The 21310-nt window shown below is 48.7% G+C and overlaps 1 protein-coding gene across 1 annotated transcript in view; it reads right to left on the reverse strand.

The window, feature by feature from the left end:
* Positions 1 to 13452, reverse strand: part of LOC122939283 (NXPE family member 3-like) — a 54529-nt gene extending 41077 nt beyond the window's left edge. Inside the window, exons 1-2 of the mRNA XM_044295356.1 lie at positions 13233 to 13452; positions 7000 to 7397 (exon numbers count right to left, since the gene is read on the reverse strand). Coding sequence (XP_044151291.1) covers positions 7000 to 7397; positions 13233 to 13452 — 618 coding nt within the window. The remainder of the gene's footprint in view (positions 1 to 6999; positions 7398 to 13232) is intronic.
* Positions 13453 to 21310: the final 7858 nt, after the last annotated feature.

The following is a 21310-nucleotide window of genomic DNA, read 5'->3' on the forward strand; positions in this document are numbered from 1 at the left end:
CAAGTTATGCAGCAGTCTCTTATGCTGTTTGAAGACTCCGCTGGCAGGGTTTCCCAAGGGCATCCACCTAGCCCTTCCCCAGCGGTGAAAGACATAGAATGCACTGACGCACAACCACTTATGTTTCCTGATGATGAGGACATGGGAATACCACCTCAGCATGTCTCTGATGATGACGAAACACAGGTGCCAACTGCTGCGTCTTTCTGCAGTGTGCAGACTGAACAGGAGGTCAGGGATCAAGACTGGGTGGAAGACGATGCAGGGGACGATGAGGTCCTAGACCCCACATGGAATGAAGGTCGTGCCACTGACTTTCACAGTTCGGAGGAAGAGGCAGTGGTGAGACTGAGCCAACAGCGTAGCAAAAGAGGGAGCAGTGGGCAAAAGCAGAACACCCGCCGCCAAGAGACTCCGCCTGCTACTGACCGCCGCCATCTGGGACCGAGCACCCCAAAGGCAGCTTCAAGGAGTTCCCTGGCATGGCACTTCTTCAAACAATGTGCTGACGACAAGACCCGAGTGGTTTGCACGCTGTGCCATCAGAGCCTGAAGCGAGGCATTAACGTTCTGAACCTGAGCACAACCTGCATGACCAGGCACCTGCATGCAAAGCATGAACTGCAGTGGAGTAAACACCTTAAAACCAAGGAAGTCACTCAGGCTCCCCCTGCTACCTCTTCTGCTGCTGCCGCCTCGGCCTCTTCTGCTGCTGCCGCCTCAGCCTCTTCCTCCGCCTCTGGAGGAACGTTGGCACCTGCCGCCCAGCAAACAGGGGATGTACCACCAACACCACCACCACCTCCGTCACTAAGCGTCTCAACCATGTCACACGGCAGCGTTCAGCTCTCCATCTCACAAACATTTGAGAGAAAGCGTAAATTCCCACCTAGCCACCCTCGATCCCTGGCCCTGAATGCCAGCATTTCTAAACTACTGGCCTATGAAATGCTGTCATTTAGGCTGGTGGACACAGACAGCTTCAAACAGCTCATGTCGCTTGCTGTCCCACAGTATGTTGTTCCCAGCCGGCACTACTTCTCAAGGAGAGCCGTGCCTTCCCTGCACAACCAAGTATCCGATAAAATCAAGTGTGCACTGCACAACGCCATCTGTGGCAAGGTCCACCTAACCACAGATACGTGGACCAGTAAGCACGGCCAGGGACGCTATATCTCCCTAACTGCACACTGGGTAAATGTAGTGGAAGCTGGGCCCCAGGCGGAGAGCTGTTTGGCGCACGTCCTTCCGCCGCCAAGGATCGCAGGGCAACATTCTTTGCCTCCTGTTGCCACCTCTTCCTACTCGACTTCCTCCTCCTCTTCTTCCACCTGCTCATCTAGTCAGCCACACACCTTCACCACCAACTTCAGCACAGCCCGGGGTAAACGTCAGCAGGCCATTCTGAAACTCATATGTTTGGGGGACAGGCCCCACACCGCACAGGAGTTGTGGCAGGGTATAGAACAACAGACCGACGAGTGGTTGCTGTCGGTGAGCCTCAAGCCCGGCCTGGTGGTGTGTGATAATGGGCAAAATCTCGTTGCAGCTCTGGGACTAGCCAGTTTGACGCACATCCCTTGCTTGGCGCATGTGCTGAATTTGGTGGTGCAGAAGTTCATTCACAACTACCCCGACATGTCAGAGCTGCTGCATAAAGTGCGGGCCGTCTGTTCGCGCTTCCGGCGTTCACATCCTGCTGCTGCTCGCCTGTCTGAGCTACAGCGTAACTTCGGCCTTCCCGCTCACCGCCTCATATGCGACGTGCCCACCAGGTGGAACTCCACCTTGCACATGCTGGACAGACTGTGCGAGCAGCAGCAGGCCATAGTGGAGTTTCAGCTGCAGCACGCACGGGTCAGTCGCACTACAGAACAGCACCACTTCACCACCAATGACTGGGCCTCCATGCGAGACCTGTGTGCCCTGTTGCGCTGTTTCGAGTACTCCACCAACATGGCCAGTGGCGATGACGCCGTTATCAGCGTTACAATACCACTTCTATGTCTCCTTGAGAAAACACTTAGGGTGATGATGGAAGAGGAGGTGGCCCAGGAGGAGGAGGAGGAGGAAGAGGGGTCATTTTTAGCACTTTCAGGCCAGTCTCTTCAAAGTGACTCAGAGGGAGGTTTTTGGCAACAGCAGAGGCCAGGTACAAATTTGGCCAGCCAGGGCCCACTAATGGAGGACGAGGAGGACGAGGATGAGGAGGAGGTGGAGGAGGATGAGGATGAAGCATGGTCACAGCGGGGTGGCACCCAACGCAGCTCGGGTCCATCACTGGTGCGTGGCTGGGGGGAAAGGCAGGACGATGATGATACGCCTCCCACAGAGGACAGCTTGTCCTTACCCCTTGGCAGCCTGGCACACATGAGCGACTACATGCTGCAGTGCCTGCGCAACGACAGCAGAGTTGCCCACATTTTAACGTGTGCGGACTACTGGGTTGCCACCCTGCTGGATCCACGCTACAAAGACAATGTGCCCACCTTACTTCCTGCACTGGAGCGTGATAGGAAGATGCGCGAGTACAAGCGCACGTTGGTAGACGCGCTACTGAGAGAATTCCCAAATGTCACAGGGGAACAAGTGGAAGCCCAAGGCCAAGGCAGAGGAGGAGCAAGAGGTCGCCAAGGCAGCTGTGTCACGGCCAGCTCCTCTGAGGGCAGGGTTAGCATGGCAGAGATGTGGAAAAGTTTTGTCAACACGCCACAGCTAACTGCACCACCACCTGATACGCAACGTGTTAGCAGAAGGCAACATTTCACTAACATGGTGGAACAGTACGTGTGCACACCCCTCCACGTACTGACTGATGGTTCGGCCCCATTCAACTACTGGGTCTCTAAATTGTCCACGTGGCCAGAGCTAGCCTTTTATGCCTTGGAGGTGCTGGCCTGCCCGGTGGCCAGCGTTTTGTCTGAACATGTATTCAGAACGGCAGGGGGTGTCATTACAGACAAACGCAGCCGCCTGTCTACAGCCAATGTGGACAAGCTGACGTTCATAAAAATGAACCAGGCATGGATCCCACAGGACCTGTCCGTCCCTTGTCTAGATTAGACATTAACTACCTCCCCTTAACCATATATTATTGTACTCCAGGGCACTTCCTCATTCATTCCTATTTTTATTTTCATTTTACCATTATATTGCGAGGCTACCCAAATTTGAATGAACCTCTCCTCTGTCTGGGTGCCGGGGCCTAAATATATGCCAATGGACTGTTCCAATGTTGGGTGACGTGAAGCCTGATTCTCTGCTATGACATGCAGACTGATTCTCTGCTGACATGAAGCCAGATTCTCTGTTACGGGACCTCTCTCCTCTGCCTGGGTGCTGGGCCTAAATATCTGACAATGGACTGTTGCATTGGTGGCTGACGTGAAGCCTGATTCTCTGCTATGATATAAAGACTGATTCTCTGCTGACATGAAGCCAGATTGTCTGTTACGGGACCTCTCTCCTCTGCCTGGGTGCTGGGCCTAAATTTATGACAATGGACTGTTGCAGTGGTGGCTGACGTGAAGCCTGATTCTCTGCTATGACATGAAGACTGATTCTCTGCTGACATGAAGCCAGATTGTCTGTTACGGGACCTCTCTCCTCTGCCTGGGTGCTGGGCCTAAATTTATGAAAATGGACTCTTACAGTGGTGGCTGACGTGAAGCCTGATTCTCTGCTATGACATGAAGACTGATTCTCTGCTGACATGAAGCCAGATTCTCTGTTACGGGACCTCTCTCCTCTGCCTGGGTGCTGGGCCTAAATTTATGAAAATGGACTGTTGCAGTGGTGGCTGACGTGAAGCCTGATTCTCTGCTATGACATGAAGCCAGATTCTGTGTTAAGGGACCTCTCTCCTCTGCCTGGGTGCTGGGCCTAAATTTATGAAAATGGACTCTTACAGTGGTGGCTGACGTGAAGCCTGATTCTCTGCTATGACATGAAGACTGATTCTCTGCTGACATGAAGCCAGATTCTCTGTTACGGGACCTCTCTCCTCTGCCTGGGTGCTGGGCCTAAATATCTGACAATGGACTGTTGCATTGGTGGCTGACGTGAAGCCTGATTCTCTGCTATGATATAAAGACTGATTCTCTGCTGACATGAAGCCAGATTGTCTGTTACGGGACCTCTCTCCTCTGCCTGGGTGCTGGGCCTAAATTTATGACAATGGACTGTTGCAGTGGTGGCTGACGTGAAGCCTGATTCTCTGCTATGACATGAAGACTGATTCTCTGCTGACATGAAGCCAGATTGTCTGTTACGGGACCTCTCTCCTCTGCCTGGGTGCTGGGCCTAAATTTATGAAAATGGACTCTTACAGTGGTGGCTGACGTGAAGCCTGATTCTCTGCTATGACATGAAGACTGATTCTCTGCTGACATGAAGCCAGATTCTCTGTTACGGGACCTCTCTCCTCTGCCTGGGTGCTGGGCCTAAATTTATGAAAATGGACTGTTGCAGTGGTGGCTGACGTGAAGCCTGATTCTCTGCTATGACATGAAGCCAGATTCTGTGTTAAGGGACCTCTCTCCTCTGCCTGGGTGCTGGGCCTAAATATATTCCATTGGACTGTTGCTCTGGTGGCTGACGTGAAGCCTGATTGTCTGTTACGGGACCGCTCTCCTCTGCCTGGGTGCTGGGCCTAAATATCTGACAATGGACTGTTGCATTGGTGGCTGACGTGAAGCCTGATTCTCTGCTATGATATGAAGACTGATTCTCTGCTGACATGAAGCCAGATTGTCTGTTACGGGACCTCTCTCCTCTGCCTGGGTGCTGGGCCTAAATTTATGAAAATGGACTCTTACAGTGGTGGCTGACGTGAAGCCTGATTCTCTGCTATGACATGAAGACTGATTCTCTGCTGACATGAAGCCAGATTCTCTGTTACGGGACCTCTCTCCTCTGCCTGGGTGCTGGGCCTAAATTTATGAAAATGGACTCTTACAGTGGTGGCTGACGTGAAGCCTGATTCTCTGCTATGACATGAAGACTGATTCTCTGCTGACATGAAGCCAGATTCTCTGTTACGGGACCTCTCTCCTCTGCCTGGGTGCTGGGCCTAAATTTATGAAAATGGACTGTTGCAGTGGTGGCTGACGTGAAGCCTGATTCTCTGCTATGACATGAAGCCAGATTCTGTGTTAAGGGACCTCTCTCCTCTGCCTGGGTGCTGGGCCTAAATATATTCCATTGGACTGTTGCTCTGGTGGCTGACGTGAAGCCTGATTGTCTGATACGGGACCGCTCTCCTCTGCCTGGGTGCTGGGCCTAAATATCTGACAATGGACTGTTGCATTGGTGGCTGACGTGAAGCCTGATTCTCTGCTATGATATGAAGACTGATTCTCTGCTGACATGAAGCCAGATTGTCTGTTACGGGACCTCTCTCCTCTGCCTGGGTGCTGGGCTTAAATTTATGAAAATGGACTCTTACAGTGGTGGGTGACGTGAAGCCTGATTCTCTGCTATGATATGAAGACTGATTCTCTGCTGACATGAAGCCAGATTCTCTGCTATGACATGAAGACTGATTCTCTGCTGACATGAAGCCAGATTGTCTGTTACGGGACCTCTCTCCTCTGCCTGGGTGCTGGGCCTAAATTTATGAAAATGGACTCTTACAGTGGTGGGTGATGTGAAACCTGATTCTCTGCTATGATATGAAGACTGATTCTCTGCTGACATGAAGCCAGATTGTCTGTTACGGGACCTCTCTCCTCTGCCTGGGTGCTTGGCCTAAATTTATGACAATGGACTGTTGCAGTGGTGGCTGACGTGAAGCCTGATTCTCTGCTATGACATGCAGACTGATTCTCTGCTGACATGAAGCCAGATTCTCTGTTACGGGACCTCTCTCCTCTGCCTGGGTGCTGGGCCTAAATATATGACAATGGACTGTTGCAGTGGTGGCTGACGTGAAGCCTGATTCTCTGCTATGACATGCAGACTGATTCTCTGCTGACATGAAAACAGATTCTCTGTTACGGGACCTCTCTCCTCTGCCTGGGTGCCGGGGCCTAAATATCTGAGAATGGACTGTTCCAGTGGTGGGTGACGTGAAGCCAGATTCTCTGCTATGGGACCTCTCTCCAATTGATTTTGGTTAATTTTTATTTATTTAATTTTTATTTTTATTCATTTCCCTATCCACATTTGTTTGCAGGGGATTTACCTACATGTTGCTGCCTTTTGCAGCCCTCTAGCTCTTTCCTGGGCTGTTTTACAGCCTTTTTAGTACCGAAAAGTTCAGGTCCCCATTGACTTCAATTGGGTTTGGGTTCGGGACGAAGTTCGGATCAGGTTCGGATCCCGAACCCGAACATTTCCGGGAAGTTCGGCCGAACTTCTCGAACCCGAACATCCAGGTGTTCGCTCAACTCTACTTGGGAGTCTAGTAGGAAGAATAACTCAATGATTGACAGCCCGTCCTGTTGAGATACCTGCCAATTGCTGACCGCCCACTAGATTTTGGATATCCATATCGGTCAGTTTAGAACATTTTTTGCTGATGAGCGTCACTTTTTAAGACATGACTAAGATGACAGGTGCTAACCAATGGCTGACATCTGCCAAACACTTCATCTGCCGCCATGTTGGAATTTTTTTTTGTGTGTTTATAAAAGTTTCTAGTGCAGAATAGCATATCTCAATCCTATCAATGGAAGCCCAGACAAGGCCACAGATATTGGCAGAGATCTACTAGAAGTTTTTGTTTTAACCTTTAGCATTATCATCTAAAAGGACAACTATCACATTACATGAACAAAAGTTTTTTAGGAACTGGCCATCTAAACTACCTAATTAAGTTGTCTCAGATAATAATAAAAGATACAAGCCTTGGAACGGGAAAAAAAATCAATTTACTATGCCCACTTTAGCTCCAATGTATGGAGCATAGTAATTTGCACTCCCTTCATCTGCTGGCATCAAAGTAATTTATGATCCATTCAACAGAACTCAAAACTAAGACAAAACCTCTGCTTTCACCTTGTCGGGCCGAGAGTCCCTCTTCCTGCTTATAATCGAAATGGCTTCACTGGAATGTACCAGAGAGATGTGAACCTCAGCGTCTCCAGGCCAGAGCAGAAGGAACGTGGCTGAATATCTGCCATTTCTGTGGTCGGTGACTGCACCTGTTACTCCAGCTTTCAGCTTTGGAGAGTGCAGCGTGACCTGAAAATAATCTCCTCCATAGGTTTTTGGTCGACCATAATGATCTCGAGCAAATATGACAACAGTTATGCGATCTCCTATGTGGTATACTTCTTGTGGATGCAGCAAAACATAAAATGTGGTATTTGGACTTGTAGAAGACATGACGTCCACTCCACTGGGGACCTCAGGCCATTCAATGAGCTTGATTAGTCTTTGGATCTCTTCTTGGTCTGAATTGGGTGAGATTTTTGAAGACAGGTAGCTGACAGGTGGTGGATGCCATTGACCTGGAGATCTTATTGTGAGCAATTGGAATATGATCTGTAAATAGACACAAGAAGAAGTCAAAGAAAACAAGATTTCACAGATTTATTGAGCATTCGTAAAGTCTTCTGTCAGACCCTTTCACTTGTTTGTATTTTGTTATGTTGCTCCTTATGCTAAAATATAAAGGTGCTAATTTGTCTCTGTTATTTTGCACTCAATCCCACATAAGGAGAAAATGAGAACAGAAGGTTAGAAATCTTTTCTAATTTATTGAAAATAAACACAAAAATCCTTTGTTGACATAAGTATTCAGCCCCTTTACTCAGGACTTAGTTGAAGCCCCTTTGACAGTGATTACAGCCTCCAATCTTCTTGGGGATGATGTCAAAGTTTTATACCCCTGGATTTGGGGATGTTCTGCCATTTTTCTCTGCACATCCTCTCAAGCTCTGTAAGGTTGGATCTAGAGAGATCTGGAAATGTGCAGACATTCTTGGCATCGGATCAAGAAGAGGAGGTATCAACGCTGCCACCCAGTGTTCTAACAGCAGTACTTATATCAGCCCAAGGAGGGTGGTCCCCGCTGTTGCTGCCTACTCAGAGATCTCTATTGTCAGTGGTGGTGAAGTTGACGATGATGATGATGATGTGTCGATGGACGTCACAAGGGTGCCCACAAGAGAGGAAGATGAGGGAAGTTCAGAGAAAGAAAGCAGCAGATAGGGAAGAGAAGGAGGAGAAGCAGGCAGAACTTCACTGCAAAGGAGGCAAAAAGCAGACTGCTAATGTATCTGAAACGAGCCATGCACCATGCACGGTCACATCTGGTGCTCTAGGGACGCCGGCACATGGTTCCGCAGTGTGGGCTTTTTTTTAACTTGTCCGCTGCTAACAATAGTGTTGCCATCTGCAGCCTGTGCTGTTAACGCAAAAGTCGCGGTAAGCCCAACACCCACTTAGGGTCGACTGCCTTAAAGGGAACCTGTCACCGGGATTTTGGGTATAGAGCTGAGGACATGGGTTTCTAGATGGCCACTAGCACATCTGCAATATCCAGTCCCCATAGCTCTTTTAGTGCTTTTTATGTGTAAAAAAAAAAGATTTGATACATATGCAAAATAACCTAAGATGAGTCAGAGCTTTAAAATATGACTCTTCTCTGTCACACAAGTAAGATATGACTCTTATGTTAATTTGCATATGTATCAAAACGTTTTTTGTTTTACACATTAATAACACAGAGAGCTATGGGGACTGGGTATTGCGGATGTGCTAGTGGCCATCTAGCAACCCATGTCCTCAGCTCTATACCCAAAATACTGGTGACAGGTTCCCTTTAAGAAGGCACCTGGCCTCCCATCACCGAGCCTAGTAGGAGCAACACCGTCAGAACCCACAAAGCCACACTCTCGGCGCTCCACGTCCTGCCTCTTCTCCTTCTCCTCTCTCCACCCATTTGTCCTCCACTCCACCTTCCACCGTGCCGTCGTCTCATTCATCTGGCACAAGGCAGGCTTCATGGCCCAAATGTTTGAGCGTAAAAAGATGGTATAACACTCTTGCCCAATGGCTGACTGCTGTCTTGTTGGAACTGCTAGCCCCTCAACTACTGCCATATAAACTGGTGGACTCAGTGGCCTTTAGAAAATTTGTGGCCATTGGCACACTGCAATGGAAGGTCCCCGGAAGGAAATATTTCTCCTAGAAGGGAACCCCAGGGCTATATGGCCACGTTCAGAGGCAAGTGAATGTATCTCTGGCACACAGTGTCGGTGCCAAGATACATCTGACCACAGACACGTGGCAAACACGAGCAGGGAAGGTACATAACTTTTACTGCCCACTGGGTGAACCTTCTGAAGGCTGTCAAGCATGCAACCCATGGCACCGGTGTGGATTTGGTGTTACCACTAATGAATTGCATGCAGGCCTGCCTCTTCTTCTCCTCCTCCTACTCCATCCTCCGTCTCCTCCTTGGCTGACTCCTCCTTTTCCACTTTCCACTGCAGCACCCCAAGCTTCTCAGAACCATTTTTGACATGCCAGGTGAGACATTTCCATGCTGTGCTGCAGCTGTTGTGCCTGGAAGCCAAGAGCCACACCGGTCCTGCACTCCTTTCAGCTTTGCGATTACAGGCCGATCAGTGGCTAACCCCGCTCAATTTGACAGTTGGTAAAGTGGTATGCGACAACGGTGCCAAGCGTGCTGAAACATCTGATCTCATTTTAAAAGATCTTACACGGCCACGGCTCATCTTGCTGACGTTCAGCAGCGACACCATCTGCTCGTCAGACATCTGCCCGACGCACTGGAACTCCACATTGTATATGCTTGATAGACTGCTCCAGCAGAAATGTGCCATTAACGACTACCTGTACGAACTCTGCGGCAGGACTGATTCTGGGGATCTTGTTTTTTTTCACTGCGCCAGTTGCTGCTCATGCTCGATGCATGCAGACTTCTGCAGCCATTTGAGGAGATCACCAAACTGGTCAGTCGCAGCCAGGGCGCCATCAGGGATATTATACCTTATGCCTTCTTTCTGGAGCGTGCATTGCGTCGTGTCATTGATAAAGCCATCGAGGAGCAGGAAGATGAGGAAGTCGCAATGCTGCATGAATTCCCAGGGGAGGCTACTCCATCTGAGACAAGTCAACAGGAGTATGAAGAGGAGTCAGAGGAGGAGCAAGAAGAGCATGCTTTAAACTTTTCTGGGATCCCTGGTGTTGTCCGTGGCTGGGGGGTGGAGACCGAGGACGAAATTATCATGGACGATGTTCAGGAGCCAGGCCACTCCACCACTTCCAGTTTAGTGCATCAGTATTTGAAGAGGTACCCCCATATAAAAAGCATAAAGGGCAATGTAACGGATCTCCTGGCACCCCGACCGGGTACCTCCGTTGAATTATGCTCCTAGCGCTTCCCGAGGACTCCAAGCACTACACTTAACACTGTAAGCGCTGCAGACCTCACGAACCGCCAAAGCTTGCTTGAGGTCTCGCTGTCTCCTACCCACCCTGGAACTATGACAAGGCTCCAGGCTCCAGTGGGTGAACCTCTCCTAAATCCAAAGAGCAGGAACAGCTCTTACAAGAGCGAATAGTATAGCCAGGGGAGTATAGCAAATCTTCAGCGTATAGCAATCCCCAGTGTCGATCAGTTACCCAAACACCAGCCTCAACATGATGAAGGGTAAAACAGGAACTCTTTATTGAACACACAAGCATTGACTTATACACATTTTCCAACAAGGTCACCACCCACAGGGTTTTGTAAAAACAACTAAAAAACATGTACAGTAAACTCAGACTCTCCCACACAAAATCCTCCCCTCTGCCTGTGATACAATTACCCCACACAATGGGTTGATGCCATTGTATCACAGGCAGGAGAATACACAATGTCTTCTGTCCTGGAGACAACCGAGGAGTAAGTCAATTATCTCTCAGGACAAAGGGGAATCGCCAATACACACATGGGGACAATAGGACAGACATCACTACTCAAATATACAATGTCCCACCCTTTACAGTACACATAGACATTTAACATATTCCAAAATGGCACGAATTAGACCAGGGGTTCAAAAGTTAGTAAAAGTCCTTTGTGAACAAAGGAAGCCTGGCTGATGAGAGGGCTCATAATCCTTGGGCAAGAGGCTGGTAGCCAGGCTTCTCCACCACCCAGTGGCGAGGTTGGTTTCGTCACAGGCAAGGACCAGTACTGGGTGGCAATGTACTTAGACCCCCGGTACAAACACAAAATGATGGACATGTTACCAGCATTACAAAGGGCTGTCAGAATGCAGCACTTCCAGGCCTTGCTTCAAAAAATGCTGCATTCTGCTTTTGCAGGCGCTGGCAGAGGAATTTTCACTCACAGAGAAACAGTTGCGTGTACCAATCCAACAGCGCATGCAAGAAGAGGGCGGTTTGATGATGTGTTGGTCACTTCAGATATGAGATTATTCTTGCAGTCAACCCATCGACAGCCGCCCTCTAGATCCATCCTCAGGAAAAGCCTAGACCAACAGGTGTCTGACTACATCGGGTTAACGAGGAAACCCTGGACTACTGGGTGTGCAGGCTTAACCTGTGGCCAGAGCTGGCCGAATTTGCCATGGAATGTGGAATGTATTAGTGTCAAAAGTAAAAATATAACACATTTGCCATTCTGCTGTGCAGTTATATGTTCTAAAGCCTTTTGTGGCGTGTTATAGTGCAGAAGTAAAATATATTTGCCGTTCAGCTGTGCAGTTATATGTTCTAAAGCAGGGATCTCAAACTGCGGCCCTCCAGCTGTTGCAAAATTACAACTCCCAGCATGCCCGGACAGCCTACAGGTATCAGCCTACAGCAGGGCATTGTGGGAGTTGTAGTTTTGCAACAGCTGGAGGGCGCAGTTTGAGATGCCTGTTCTAAAGTCTTTTGTGACGTGCATTAGAGGAAAGAGAAAACAAATATTTGCCATTCAGAGGTGCAGTTATATGTTCTAAAGCCTTCTGTGGCATGTATTAGTGGAAAAAGAAATAAATATATTTGCCATTCAGAGGTGCAGTTATATGTTCTAAAGCTCTTTTTTGTGTTTATTAGTGGGGGGAAAAAGGACTTATTAGCCGATGTATGGTGAAGTGAGAAAATTACAGACTTTTTGGGGTGTTTTAATTTCCTTTTTATTTATTTGTTTGATCTAACAGTACATCAGACAGAGAAGTGCCAGGCCCTGCACAGGGGAATGCCAAAGGCCTAAATGTTTCTGGAGAAGGCAGAGGTTGCAGCAGAGTAAGAGTCGAAATGTTGTTCTGTTATGATGCATTTTGGTGAACAAACACACTTGATTCTTTGGAACTGAAGGAGTGCTGCAGATGATTTGTGCATTTTTTCTCAGAGGCAGCAACTTCTATAAGCCTTGACACTTTTCAAATAGCGTTGCACCACTACATGCTATATACAGGGAGCATGTTTTATGGTTCCGCCATTGTCGCTGACCTCCTTGCCCAGCTGGAGTTGGTAAAGGGGACAGCCGGTGGGATATTTGCTGCTTGATGCACTTAAGGAACTAATTTGCCATGTGGCTTCTCTCTCAGACTCATGAGTTCTAAGACAGCATTACAATGCTTCACTTTAGATATATGGTAATAGGGAGGTGGGGCAGCAAAGTTCTGCCCTGGTTCTGCTGCAGACAGGAGGATGTCCTTTGAGAAGAAAGTGTAAAAGGTGCATAAGAACCTGAGTCAAATGTGGAGGTGTCAATAGGACCTGGCCTCCTTGTTGTACAGCTGCTACTTGTCCAGGTGGGTGTTCAGCTTGCACACCATCAGATTGCTGGGTCCATATAGTTTTTTCCTGGCCACACATTCTGTTATGGATGACTGATGATGAAACAAAGGACGAAGAAGAGTAGTCTGAGTGTAAGAAGCAGTAGGTGAGGAAGGCGATGACAAGGGCACTGTAAGGCGTGTGGATGCACCCTGGCTGCACAAAGGAGATCAGTAGATGGCCAGTCTTGTTGTGGTTGCTGACCACTTCTAATTTCCCACTTGATGCTTCCTAGTTAACGCCACAGCGCATAGCGAGGGCGGTTTTGACAGCAGAGACTGGGAGTTAAAGCCTGAGGCATTAATCCCCATGTCCTCTGCCTGCAGCTTGTGGTTTGTTCCGCAAGGGGGGGTGTTTAGCTCTTTTCTGCTCCCCCCGGCAGGTTATGTCACTCCCTTTTCTCCCTCTCCCTCCCGTACAGTACATTCATGATGGTCCTGGCCATCCCTCCCCTAGAGTGATTAAATATGAGGGCTTACCTTCTCCCAGGTCTCTTTTCACCAGCACCTCCACCAAGCTGTTTTGCTGCAGGTATGACCAACGAGAAGGTGATCCTGGCAGCCATCTCTGCCAGGGTTCAATCTGAGGGACCAGGCTTCTTGGCTTGTTTGCTGGCTGGATTGCAGGAGCCCCCTCCTGCTCCCCCAGCATCTCCCTCAGTTGTTGGCCGGCGGACCGCTTGGCACACCCGCCCACCATGCCACCTTAGCCGCAGTCAGCCCCCTCCCTCCTCCCTTAGAAAAGTTGCTAATTCTTCTAAGCGGGTGGGCGCTGCATCCAGCGCGCAGCCAGGGACTCCCATTTCTCCTTACAGCTGCGTGTTCTGTGGCTCCGCCCCCCGCTCCTGTTGCGTGCGCATCTGCTCTCGCGCTCTCTTCTGTGACTGCCTTCACCGCACATCAGCCTCCAGTCCCCTCCATAACCATGGCCAACAACCCCACTGTTTCATAAGAGTCTCTATTTTGTGGCCTTTTCACTTTGGGAGCACATTTAGATAATGACACCAAAGCAAAAATTTGGAACAATCAGTATGTGGACACCTGGTCCTTGATTACCGTTGACCGGCACACGGTCGACAAAGAACGTAGGCCCAACTACAGATTTATTGATCGCAGGCCAAAGGTGGCTTACACCATGTGTAATTAGTTACAGGCTTTCTCCTGGGGTCTTTCTCCCATGGGGGGTCTGCTTGGTGGCAGTATGATCAAGAATTTCTCAGACGCCTGGCGCTTAGCCCAGACCTCTGGCTACGTCTATTGATGTCCCAGAGAATACATCCCTTTCCTGCCGGGGCCCTTGCCTCCGCTAGTGGTCATGGGGCAGTGGCTGTTCGCAGACCAGGAGCTTGTTGGTTCTATAATGAGGGCTACTGCAAATTCTGCGCACTGTGCAAATATAGACACAAATGCCCTGTATGCGGAGGAACCCACGCGGCAATCCACTGTTCCCGACAGCCAGCCCCCAGACCCCAAGTGCCCTTTAGTGGAAAAGACCCCAGTGAGCGTACTCGCGATGTCCCCGTACCTCGACCGGTATCTCAATAAAAGTGCTGCCACCCAACTTCGCAGAGGTTTTACTTTAGATTTTTTCATCCCTTTTTCTTTTTCCAGTTCCCCCACTCATGCTGATAATTTACTATCCGCGAAACGCCACCCAGAGGTTTTGCCTGCAAAAATTTTCAAGGAGGTTGAATTGGGTAGAATTGCTGGCCCGTTTAATTTACCCCCTTTTTCGAACATCCGGGTTTCTCCGTTGGGTATCGTTACAAAACGGGAAACCGGGAAGTTTCGCCTGATTCACCATCTCTTCTTCCCCAAGGGTGCCCCAGTAAACAATGGCATTTCAAAAGACAATGCATCCGTTTCCTATGTTTTTTTTGATAGGGCGGTCACATTAGTCAGGGAAGCAGGCAGAGGTGCTTTGATGGCAAAATCGGACATAGAATCTGCCTTCTGGCTTCTTCCGGTGCACCCAGAATGTTATCCTCTGCTGGGTTGCATGGTGGACTGGTATTATAATTACGACACCTGTCTCCCCATGGGTTGCTCCATTTCATTCAATTTTTTTTGTTATTTAGCTCCTTTTTGGCATGGGTAATACGCTAAGAAACCGGCTCCCGCTCCATCATTCATTACCTAGATTATTTACTTTTCGTCTCCCCCGATGATTCTTCCCAGTGCCAATTCCTTTTGAACTCCTTTTGTTTTTTTATGTCCCGTTTTGGCATCCCCCTTTCTGCGGAAAAAATGTTCGGTCTATCTACCTCCATTACCTTTTTAGGAATCGAGATGGACTTCTCCCTAATGGTTTTTTGACTCTCCCAAGATAAGCTATCGAAACTCCTAGGCCTTATTGGCGTTTTTTGAGCTTTAAAATCCGTTACACTCAAGAAGCTCCAGTCTCTTCTGGGTTTATTGTTTTTTGCGTGTCGGGTCATGCCAATGGGCAGGGTTTTTTCTAGGCGACTATCATTGGCCACGCGAGGCGTTTCAAAACCTCATCACCACGTACATTTAACCCTGCAGTTAAAACGTGACCTCTCGGTATGGCGTGACTTTCTGCAGAGTTATAACGGTCACACATGCTAGCAGCTTATGGATATTTCTATCCCTGACCTCTCTCGTACTGACGCCGCTGGATCCACGGGTTTTGGTGCAATTTTGGGTACAGAATGGTGTGCCGCTCCCTGGCGTCCTAGTGGCGCACAGCTGGTCTTTGTTCTAACATCACTCTGTTAGAATTGTTTCCCATCATAGTCGCCATTGAATTTTGGGGTCCTTGGCTGCAAGACAGGCGTGTCTGCTTTTGGAGGGACAATATGGTGGTGGTTTATTGCATCAACAAATTAACATCTTCCCCCCCCCCTCCAGTTTTGTCCGTATTACGTCACCTCATTCTTCACTGCCTGTCTTAAACATCTATTTCAGGGCTTCCCACGTCCCAGGGGTTATAAATGTGGCTGCTGATTCTCTCTCACGTTTTCGTTTGCAGGAATTTCGGGAGCTTGTTCTGGACGCTGCGCTAGAGGGTCTTCCGTGCCCTCCTCAGCTTTGGGAAGTACCGTTGAACGGCTGATGCCTATTGTCCGAGCTTCAGTGGCTCCTGGGACCTGGTCAGGTTATGGTAAGGCATGGTCAGAATGGGTTTCGCTGGCAGCGGACCAGCTGGTTCACAATTCTGTGTCTACACGCCTTAGCGTTACTATTGATTACTTGTTGTTGCGCACTGCTGGGGTGTCGGAGGTCGTTGCGCAGCGTGTCGGTTTTCCCTTTCGTTTAAAAGGATGGTTGGATGTCACCAAGTTCTTTATAGTTCGCCAAGCCCTTAAAGGGTGGCGAAAAGAGTATGTTCGCAAGGAGCGCAAGCGCCCCATTTCATACTAGGTCCTCACTCAACTTATACAAGCTTTAGACCGTGTCTGGTTATCCGACCACTCAAGTTTCCCTCTTCACTGATGCTTTTTGTCTCACTTTTTTGGGCGCTTTTAGGATCAGCGAACTTCTCCCCCAGTCTAGACACCGGCCAGTCGGCATTGCCCCCTCTGACGTATCTATTTCTGACACATCTGTCCGCATTTGCATTCGGCGCTCAAAAACTGAAGTTTTTGCCATCGGGTCATGGGTCCCTTTGTACCGCATCGACGGCCCGGTTTGGCCTTACCGAGCCATGGTAAATTATGCCGCCTCTCGGTCTGATGGCTCCTCTTTCTTATGTCATGTCTCCGGTTTTCCCCTCACCCGTTTTCAGTTTTGCTCCGTTCTTTGGCGATGCCTTGCCACTATTGGCCTACCTCCCTCTGACTATGGTTCCCATTTGTTTAGGATTGGAGAAGCCACGGAGGCCGCCAGGGCGGGGTTACCTGATTCTGAAGTACAGCGCATTGGCAGGTGGAAGTCTGCATGTTTTACTTCTTATGTTCACCCTGAGTTGTTGTTATGATTATTTGGATTTTCTTTTCAGACACCCCTCACCCCTCAGTGTGTTTTCTGGGGCATTCATATATTCTCTGTGCCGAGCAAAGAGCTGAGTTCAGGCCAGGTGGCCTGAGCCTGGGTTTCCGAAACATAGGGGTTGTCTGGCTTGGTGTTTGCGGGCTTCGCTGGTCGCAGGCCCTCCCGGAGGCTGTTGAGCTCAGCAAGGTGCTGCAAACCCCGGTTATTCTAGTAGTTCACGCTGGAGGGAATGATCTGTGCATGCTTAAGGTCGTGGAGCTCATTACCCTCATTAGAGGCGACCTGGAGAGAATCCAGTACTTTTTTTTAGAGGTGATCTTGGTTTGGTCGGAGATTGTCTCGAGAGTCACTTGGCAGGGCGTTTGGGACACGGGCGCAATCGACACGGACACGTACTGTTAATGCCAGAATTTCTTATATTATTTCTAATAATCAGCGCCTTATGCGTCCATATGGGGTGCATTTGAATGAGATCGGCCTCGATCTGGCCTTCAAGATGCGGTGGAACAGGCCTTGTTTTTGTTGGGTGGGGGTCGGAGCGTCGTGTAGGTTTACACGGGCTCCTCTGTGGAGGTCGGTTCAAAGAATATACTAAGAGTGAGGAGAAGGCGGACTTGCCCACCGGGGTGCAGTGGTGGCATATCACTTCTTACACTCCTGAAGTGGTTGTGGTTTTGGGAAAAGTTTGTGATTTGCGAAATTAAAGAAAAAATAAGAAGTTAAATAAACGGACCCTCATTACAACAAAATCATTGTTCTTGTGTCGGTATTTGGTTTTGTGGGGGAAGACATGTGGTTAGGTGGTTAGGGTTTAGTTCTCTGCAGTCTAGTTAACGCCACAGCGCATAGCGAGGGCGTTTTTGACTGCAGAGACTGAGAGTTAGAGCCCGAGGGGTTAATCCACATGTCTTCTGCCTGTAGCTTGTGGTTTGTTCCGCAAGGGGGGGGGGGGGGGGGTGTTTGGCTCTTCTCTGCTGCCACCGGCAGGTTATGTCCCTCCCTTTTCTCCCTCTCCTTCCCCTACAGTACATTCATGATGGTCCTGGCTGTCCCTCCTCTAGAGTGATTAAATTGGAGGGCTTACCTTCTCCCCGGTCTCTTTTCACTGGCACCTCCACTAAGCTGTTTCCCACCTTCCTGCCCTGCTTGTGATTGTTTAGTAATATATTTTCTTTTGCAGTTATCATTGTTAAGTCACAGCTGTAGGTCCGTTCAAATAATATGCTAAGAGGGAGGAGAAGGCGGACTTGCCCAATGGGGTGCAGTGGTGGCATATCACTTCTCACACTCCTGAAGTGGTTGTGGTTTTGGGAAAAGTTTGTGATTTGCGAAATTAAAGGGATTCTGTCACCTGCCTCAGACCCTTTACTCTACATTGACGGTGGTACCATGCACTGGACGTTTGGTAGCTCCAGATTTTAGGAGCCATACTCTGCGGGACCGCCCTGCATTGGCAGTCACTCTCAGTTGTATCGACGAATGGGCTATTCAGGGTTATTACCCCTGACGCTTTTCCATGAGCACTCCTACAAGTCATCACTTTTTGACTTGGTGCCCTCTGTGACTTCAGGTATTTATTTAGTACTGGTAGTGCACTTACATGGCTAGTGTTCATCTTCACTTATGTCCATATCTCTGTTGTTTTTATGCTTTGCAGAGATTTGCACTTTAGGTGCATTGGTCATTTTCCATCGTCATTTTTCTGCGTCAAGTGACCGTACGTACTTTGCCTTTTGGCATACATTTATCTATTTTTCGGCATATAGCATATGGGTCTGTTGTCTTGACGTAATTCCTAAACGCAACTCTAAATTACGCATCATTACTGGACGAGGCCTATTCCTTTTATCATGATTGGCCCCTTGTCTGTAGTATACCTACCTCGTATTACCCCATGATGATCCCACTCGATGGGTGAAACGCGTCGGGGTTGTAGTGTATCATATCTACATCATTAAACTATCTTATCTGTGTATTTGTGTGCGTATTTTACCCACTAGGTTGACCCTGTACCTCCTGGCGATCCGTCACGAGGGCTGTATACAGTGGTCACCTTTTTTCCTTTCTTTGTCATCTGTGCTGGTCATCCACTGGGGGACCACTCTGACACTAGTCTTTCTCCACCTGTCACCTCATCAGGGTTAGACAGGAGGTGAGGCTAGGCACGAGGACAGGGAGTCCCCACCATTAGGGGACGTCCCTGGGCAGAGGACCAGAGTAGGGCAGCAGTGGCAGGGACAATTTCCCCACCACTCACGTTAGTGTGCCTCACTGTGTCATGGCCCACCCTATTGACTATGTATAAGTTTGCTTATTCTCATTAAATTGAGTTATCCAATTTTTGAACAGGGTATCACTGCTGGACTTGTTGATTTCCTTACTAATACCCCTATTCTGTATAAATAGGCATCCTCACTGCTGGAATTTCATAAGGATTCTGTCACCTGCTTTTAGCATTTTAAGCTGGCACCATCGCTATGTTGACTAAAGTACCTTATTTCCAGCAGTCTTCTTTTTACTTATTTGCGTTTGGTACTTTTGATATAAAAGCGATTTTTATGTTATGCTAATTAGGGTCCAAGGTGCCCAGAGGGGCGTTTTTTTCACTCTCCGGTGCCCAGTGACGCCCCCCTGCAGTGCCCAAGACAGCCTCCTGATCATCAAAACACCTCCCACATCCCAGAAAACGGTTCCGCCCCCTCCCCACGTCATAATCTACCTTATAGAAATGCCCTGTCCTTCTTCCTGTCTGTGGCCAGAAAACTCACGCAGGCGCAGTACCGCCTGCGGCCTGCCCCTGCGCGATCATCCACCTCCTGAGGGCAACAGCCTCAAAAGTCTCACTGGGCATGCGCCGAGCCCAGTGATGTGACCTGAGCGCTGTTGCCCTCAGGACGTTGATGATCGTGCAGGGGCAGGCGGTACTGCGCCTGCGCGAGTTTTCTGGCCGCAGACAGGAAGAAGGACGGGGCATATCTATAAGGTAGATTATGACGTCGGGAGGGGGTGGAACCATTTGCCGGGCTGTGGGAGGTGTTTTGATGATCAGGAGGCTGTCTTGGGCACTGCAGGGGGGCGTCACTGGGCACCGGAGAGTGAAAAAAACGCCCCTCTGGGCACCTTGGACCCTAATTAGCATAACATGAAAATTGCTTTTATATCAAAACTACCAAACGAAAATAAGTAAAAAGAAGAGTCCTGGAAATAAGGCACTTTAGTCAACATAGTGATGGTGCCAGCTTAAAATGCTAAAAGCAGGTGACAGATTCCCTTTAAAGAAAAAATAAGAAGTTAAATAATGCTGTGACCGACCCTCATTCCAACAAAATCGATGTTCTTGTGCGGTTATTTGGTTTTGTGGGGGAAGACATGCGGTTAGGTGGTTGGGATTTAGTTCTCTGCAGTCTCATGTACTTCAATAGAGCCATGGTGCCATGTGTTTGTTTAAATGCCCCCAGCTTATTTTCATCCTGCAGATCTTGCACGTGGCAGTGGTCTTTTCCGCAGGCATTGTGGAGGAAAATTACCATTCAGGAGACACCTGCACAGAGCTTCCAGCAGCCAAGCATGGCCTACATCTAGCACGTTTTGAGTCTGCACTAATGGTATCAGCAGCATAAACGGTTCTCAAGGTAGCCTCAATAGAAGCAGATCTAGCTCAGACAGCTTTTATTTTGAGGTTTAGGCTGTATGTTACCTCCACTGATGATGATGAAAAGGTACTGCTTGTGGATGTGACCTGGCTGCCACAAGGAAGAATAGGAGAAGAACAAACTTGTTTTAATTCAGTTATTTTTTCCCACAAGATATGGTGATGCCGCCTCATGTGCTGCAATAGAGATCCGGTACCTATGTTTGTGTCTGAACAACTGTAGCTTAGGCTACTTTCACACTGGTGTTTTTGTTTCCATTTGTGAGATCCATTCAGGGCTCAGCGGTCCAAAACAAATCAGTTTTGCCCTTAATGCATTCTGAATAGATGAGGATCCGCTCGGATTACATCAGTTTGGCTTAATTTGGCCCCATTTCGCCTCCATTCCGCTTTGGAGGTGGACAACAAAACGCTGCTTGCAGCGGACAAGGCTGATGATGATGACGACAATACTGATCTTGATGACCAATCATCTTAATAGGGAACAGGGCTGGAAAGACATCTCGGGCTGGCTGGTGAGAATGGCGAGCTGTATGCTTATTTACTTTTGCATTGACAGGCATATCACTCACATGAAGCAGTCTGATGATTACTGGGTAGCCATGATTTTAGACCCCTGCTATCAAATGGGGGAATGTTTTTCTGTTGCCAAGGTTAAATTACTTTATTACCAAGAAATACTTGTTCTAGCTTTCGAAGAGCAGACTCCCATCGTCATTGTGTCTGAGGTCAATATCCATCCCCCACCCCTCCCTGGGTCAGACAAGTAGCAGAAGTCACAGCAGTGGCCAGTTCAGTCTCATGGACATGATGGAGCAATTCTTTCATGTGCCATACAAAGCTGAGACAAATCAGCAAACAGGGACATAAAGCCTCAAAATCTACCATTTGAATGTCTCAACAGAAATCGAGACTCATCAGACCAGGCAACATTTTTCCAGTCTTCAACAGT

This window comes from Bufo gargarizans, chromosome 5 (assembly GCF_014858855.1).
Source record: "Bufo gargarizans isolate SCDJY-AF-19 chromosome 5, ASM1485885v1, whole genome shotgun sequence".
NCBI lineage: Eukaryota > Metazoa > Chordata > Amphibia > Anura > Bufonidae > Bufo > Bufo gargarizans.